The 6714-nt window shown below is 35.8% G+C and overlaps 1 protein-coding gene across 1 annotated transcript; it reads left to right on the top strand.

Moving 5' to 3' along the window:
• The first annotated feature begins 2722 nt into the window (after positions 1–2722).
• LOC114455179 (protein BTG3-like) lies at positions 2723–4959 on the top strand. Its single transcript, XM_028436232.1, has 5 exons — positions 2723–2805; positions 3423–3598; positions 3816–3953; positions 4651–4792; positions 4888–4959. Exons 2-5 carry the CDS (start codon positions 3426–3428, stop codon positions 4957–4959), a joined length of 525 nt encoding a protein of 174 aa, XP_028292033.1. The 5' UTR covers positions 2723–2805; positions 3423–3425.
• Positions 4960–6714: the final 1755 nt, after the last annotated feature.

Raw genomic sequence — 6714 nt, 5'->3', positions numbered from 1 at the left:
ATGAGAACAGAAATGACTCTGAAACACAAAATGACAACAAAAATACACACGATTACTCATAACATCCCACACAAAATACTCAAAATGCACATACTCACTAACAACACACAAAGCAAACACAAAAACTACAGACATGTAATTTTTGGCAGCTACCAAAATGACAGAAAACTATACAAAACAAGTCAACCAAGGAAATCAAGGAAATGGTTGGTCAACCAAGACTATGGCACACGTAGCGGTTAGTCGACCAAAAAAAAAAAAAACTAAACTAAATATATGACAATAATGCTTTTTCTCCAACATAATAAACCATAGAGAATAAAATATAATAAACAGGAACCGATTCCCTGAGAAAACTATATTTATATGCATTTTATAACATCACTTGTGTTTTATGAGATTGAATGTGATCTCTCCTTTGTATGTATATAATTTGTAAATATTCTTTGTACATTGTAAATATCTCTGTAAATAAAAAATAAATAAAAAAAGGGTTCCCTCCTTTGGCTCCTATAGCTGGTGACAGCGCCTGCACAGTGAATCTCCTATTGCTTTACCGTCTCTGCCTCGTTTAAAGCCAAAATAGTTCAAAAATGAACTTTTGGAGTTTGGTTTTTTGAGCAAAATTAGTGATGCCACTGACGACGACGCCGCCGCGGCAAACTCACCGCTCGGGCCCGGAGCTTCTGCCATGAGTTGTGTCGTGTTTGTGACTATAAGCCGTGCGCGTGTCCAGGTGAGACAGAACTCTAGCTTGTTGTTTGTTTTGATAAAAGTTCCTGTTGAAGCGGAGCTGTCTTCAGTTCCTTCATGCCGGCAGAAACACATGAACAGCCAATCAGCTAACAGACGGCCACACCCAGCATGCAGAAACAGCCTATCATAACTCCGGACGTCACCAGTAACAGGCAAACAACCAATCATTCAGCAGCTGTGGAGTTCGGTTGCAATGGTTGCCATGTTGGGATGTTTTCAAGTGAATAGTGTGCAGTGAGCTTAGACTGTGCAGTGAGAAGCCAGAAGGAGAGTAGAGGCAGCCACTATGTAGCAAAACTGGCACCGGTAGCATCGTAATCCACGATAATACCGTCGTGTAGAATTTATAGTATAGTGAGAACGTTACAATTTGGCACCGCTGGGTACCGTGGGTATTTTGAGTATCGAGCAACTGTATTTATAGGCCAATCTCCTCTTTTGGACACCGAACATACTCATTTTTTCCAACGCTGGATGGGTTCAATAACAACAACAATCCAGGTTTATTGACAGGACGTTGGGACCAGAAGTCCTTGCCCACAAAAACTGTGACAGGAAGTTATTAGACTCCATATTGTGCACGTAGCCAATTACCAAAACATTTAAAACATAACAAATGGCACAACTTTAAGAAAGTACACCTAATAACTACAGAATAAGACGATCTGTTGGGGTTTAATTAAAGCAATGGTTCAGTGTTTTGTATCGTGTTAAAGGATGTTTATTTACTCCAAAATGTTGGACTGTACACTTAATTTCCTAAAAATATTATAATAAGGCCGACTGTATGTTAAAGCAGCCGGTTTTAAAATTTTAAGGCTCCAAAATACTACTGTACCAAATCATCCATCCAGCCATACTGTACATCTACTATATATATATATAGAGGGTTTGGTGCAGTAGTAGTTTGGAGCCTTAAGACTTTAAAACCGGCTGCTTTAACATACAATTGGCATTATATATATATATATATATATATATATATATATATATATATATATATATATATATATATATATAATTTTTCTACAGTATTCCATGCCTTCTACAGTAAATAACTGACCAAAACAGAGGCCACGAACCTCAGTTTTAAAATATAAACTTTCAATGAAAATGTATAATTCAGTATGACACCATGCAGTAGAGGTATGTAAAAAATAATAATTAAAAAAAAAAGAATAAATAAAAGCTTTGCATTATTTCAATACTGATCAGTGTTTTTTTTCTTTCTGTAAGTTCTAAACACTAGTCCAAATAAAACAAAATATTATGAACAGAAATACTGTCAACCTCCTATCATTTATTCTCACCAAAACAAAACTGACATATGTACCAATCAAAAAAAAAAACTCAGTAAATGCAAAACAAAAAAGCAAAAAAAGATTCAAATCCAATAAGCTTGTGCTTATATAGTCAATAAATGATATTGTTTCATAAAAATATAGTCCTTAAAATGTTTTTTTGTTTTAAATAATAAAAAAAAAAAAAAATGAAAATTCTGGCCTGCAAAACTAAATTATGAAGCTCTTTGTGTACAAAAATAAATTACCATCCTTTCTGAAGCTACTTAGCACAGCAGCTAACTAGCGATTAGCTTAAACAGCGATTAGCATGATAGTAACATTCCCTCAGAAAATACAACTTAACAAGACATTAAAACGTATATTCCATGACAGTCAATTACAGTACAGTCAGTGTTACACCATGAATATTTTCAGCTCACCTAGCAGGGAATATTTAAGTAGACTGTATGAAGCAGGCACGGATGGAGACGACAGACAACACACGTGTCTACCACAGCTAGAACCAGCTGAGCATGCGCAGACTCTGCGCCGGTTGCCATGGTTTTTAACTGTCGTAAACACAACTAATCAGAAGATGAAAGCAGCTTCTGAAGTAGTTCTAAGACAAAGTCTGGTGATAAACTACATGTTTTATTCTCCCCATTTGAGTCAATAACTAAAGACGGACACAAACAAATAAAGTAAGTGTAATATTTTAAATATGCATTTTACATTGTGACCACCAGAGGCTCCCCGTGAGCAATGTGTGAGTTTTTACAGCAATATGACTTTTTTTTTTCTTCCAGGATTGAATTACTTGAGTTTTGTCAGATTAAGTTTGGTTTTAAAACAAAGGATAAAATTACTTTTTTTTGTGTGTGTAAGTCAGTTTTAATGTTGGCATAATTTTACATTCATAAGTGCAGACAATGAAACTTGTAGCAACGTTTTTCAAAATGTCTAATTATTTTTTTTTAATGGATAAAAAGTAAATTTAATAGGCAAGTGTTAAATTAGAGTTTGTTTCTCTTCCTTTGAAAATAAATGATATTCTTAAATGTATCTCACCTGAAAGATATGAAAGAAGATGTGTGTGTTTGCTGATCACTCAAAAGACTAAAGAAATGTTAAATAATATCTAACTATATAATGATTTCTTACATCAAACTTTTGATATTTATCTGATTAACTGTTCAGTTTGTGATATTCATAGTAACTTTATGTTATTTACATGTAAGCAAACAAAAATGTTGTGGATTTTATTATAGGGTTGGGATTTTAGGTCAGGATTCTGGTTTTTTATCTCTTGATATTTTTACACTAAGTTTGGTTTTATTTGTTTTATGTATATCATCATATAAGTTTTTATTATTTTACTTATAGAGGATGAGGAACGAGATTGCAGCGGTGGTTTCCTTCTTGAAAAGGCTGGTGAAATTAAAGAATAAGGTGGAGGTGGAGAAAATGGATTTGTTTGCTGAGAGGCTAACAGTGGCGCTGCAGGAGAAGTTTGAGGGACACTGGGTCCCTGAAAAGCCCAGCAAAGGCCAGGCGTACAGGTACGCTCAGCGGGACACCCATGGTTTGTGGGTCATTCCGTCTCTTTAAAAGTGAGATAGTTGAATAATTAAGGAACAATTGGTAAACATTTCAGAATTCTTTAAGACCAAAGTGCATGTGATGTCCTGAAAATGTGTTGAAATGACATGGAGTGACCCTAGCTGTCCTCTGGTCAGCCTCAGCAGCTAAAAGCGCTGATCCTTGTGTGTTTTTCAGGTGCATCAGAGTGAACGCGTTCCACAAATATGACCAGGAGCTGCTGCGTGCCTGCAGTGAAAGTGGGGTTCACTACGGTGACCTGGGGCTGCCCTGGGAAATCACTCTTTGGGTGGATCCAGGAGAGGTTTGTGGCAGGTGAGGAACAAAAACACACAATTATTCTTCACTCTGTTTTTTAGACTTTCTATTGCTAGGTTTAGTTTATTGGTTTATTCAGAGCATAAACACTATACACTCTGGTCAAACCAAGCTTATGTTTAGCCCCACCCACATTTGACGTCTGTTTTACAAAATACAATATTAGTTGATAATCAAGAAAAATTACATACATTAAAGCCTCTGATTATTTGTGATCATGGAATTCATGTTCTGAATCAGAAAATTCAATCCAAACCTTTTTAGTTTTTGCTTTTTATTTAAAATCTGGTCCCAATATGACATGGAAATGCCTCACATGCATGTTTTGGGACAATATCATGCATATACATGCAATTATTCTTCCAGCGAGTGTTACATACACAATCTTGATCATAATCTCACTCTATGTAAACACATGACTGGGTGGGATTTTGCGCAAAACTTGAGTCCAAATGAAAACAAATGACACAGACTAAACCCTCATGTTTTGAGACCATAACAAACATTTCCAAGATATTTTTCCTGTAAAATGGGAGGCTGGCCGTTTTAACATTTATTCTGATATGTGGGAGGGGTCAGATATTGGTATGTTCATGTCAGATATGTGTGTCTGGGGTCATACTATTAAATTAAATGGTTTGTCATTGAACTGACATGTTTTTTTTGTGTGTGTGTGTGTGTTATTGTTGCACAGGTACGGAGAGCAGAATTTCCATTTCTCAATTGCCACATTTTCCTCCGATAAGGATGAGATGACATCGGACTATCACTCGGGTTCATCTGATGAGGGGAGCACACGTTCCTCCCCCCTCACCATCACCAACAGGAAGTGCCAGGTAACCCAGGGAGCAGAAGCCACACCCCCCTCACTTATTCTTAAACTGTTGGTGCTTCTGTGTTTGAACTGATCTTCAACCTTTTCTTTCCCCAGGCGTTAAATCCAGATGCTCCAGCTTGGGAACCCAAAAAGAAGCTGTCAGGAATGGTTCATAAAATTCCATAGCCTCAGCACAGCTACCGGTGCCTCCTCCACCAGAGCCAAGGCCCCCCTCCTTATCTTTTGAGGGTCTTTTTTATTTTCTTTTTTTGAACAATATATCAATGTACAGTAAGGGTCTTTTTTATTTTTATTTTTTTTTAAACAATGTACAATAAACATATGTCCAATTTTACATTTTCTTTGATTTTACTTCATAAACATTAAACAGAAATTTACTGAAAAAAAACTACACAGACAAAACATTTCAATAAAATTAAAAAATAAAACTCATATGCCTATAAATAAAAGTAAATAAGTGAACAAAAATAAAGAGGGTTTGAGGAGGAGAGGGGGTAGGGGGAGTCAGTGGGGTATTCAGAGGCTGTAGTTGTGGGTCTTTCAAAGTAATCCAGGAAAGGGCGCCATAATTTATCAAATTTATCTTCAGATCCATGAACTGTGTAGTTAATGTTTTCCAAATCCATACAGGACATAACATCTTTTATTCATTGTGAATGTGAAGGGGCCGTGGAATCTTTCCACTTAAACATTATAAAATCTCTGGCCTATAATAAAGAAAAATGTAGCACTCTGAGCTGCTTTTTTAGCAAGTTAAGATCCAGGGCTACACCAAAAATAGCACAGGTTGGATCTGGCCTAATTTGGTGATGCAGGATATTGAAAATTGTGTGAAAAACTGAGTTCCAAAAATTGACCAATGAAGGACAGGACCAGTACATGTGAAGCAATGTACCAGGTGCTCTACCACACTTTCCATTAGTTGGGTCCACATCCGGATACATGCGTGCTAACTTAGCCTTGGACAAGTGCACACAATGAACTATCTTGAATTGAATGAGTGTGTGTCGAGCACACATTGATATAGTGTGAACCTGGCCAAGGATAGACTCCCACATATCATCTGTAATGGTAGTATTTAAATCATGTTCCCATTTATATTTAAACGTATCAACAGAAAAACATTGTAAATGTGAAATTAAGTTGAACAGAACCGATATTGCTCCCCTAGAGGTTGGTTTGACTGATAAATAGTTGTCGACAGAATTATCTGGAGGTTTTTGAGGGAATTGTGCTGTCATACTCTACACATAGTGTCTAACCTGTAAAAAATGACAAAAGTGAGTAAAGGCAATACAAAATTTGGTTGAAAAAAAAGAAAAATTTGGAAATTGTCCATCTAAATATAGATCAGCGAAACATTTTAAACATTTTCTGTTCCAAATGTGAAATACACTATCCGTCATTGAAGGAACAAATAATTGATTTGAAACAACTAGACTTTGAAGTGAAAAATAATTGAGACCAAAAATCATCCTAAACTAAAACCAAATTCTGAGAGACTGATGGACTACTATATTATTACTAGGTAAAGACAAGACAAGAGGAAATGATGAACCTATAGTTGCAGGTAAGGAAATATTATTGTCCACATGAGACTCCATGGTGACCCAAACGGGGGAAGATGGTTCCAAGTAATAGTGTTTCCAATACAGCATCGACCTGATATTTGTGACCCAGTAATAGTATTAAGAAGAGTTTTCCTCAATCTTGGATGTTTAACATTCCAAATAAAAGGCCTTCTTAACATCAATGGGAACATTTTTATCATTAAATACAATTTAAAAATGGCTGATCTATGTCTTTTCTTTTTTAATAAGTTTTTATAGCTTAGATACTGGTCGTTTTTGAAAAGTCTTTTGCAATTTAGACTGTTATAGTTTGTATCACCTGAATTAAATTGTGTATTTAAATAAGAAT

The sequence above is a fragment of the Gouania willdenowi genome, chromosome 21, assembly GCF_900634775.1.
Source record: "Gouania willdenowi chromosome 21, fGouWil2.1, whole genome shotgun sequence".
NCBI classification, from domain to species: domain Eukaryota; kingdom Metazoa; phylum Chordata; class Actinopteri; order Blenniiformes; family Gobiesocidae; genus Gouania; species Gouania willdenowi.
This window is presented reverse-complemented; position numbering and strand designations above follow the sequence as displayed.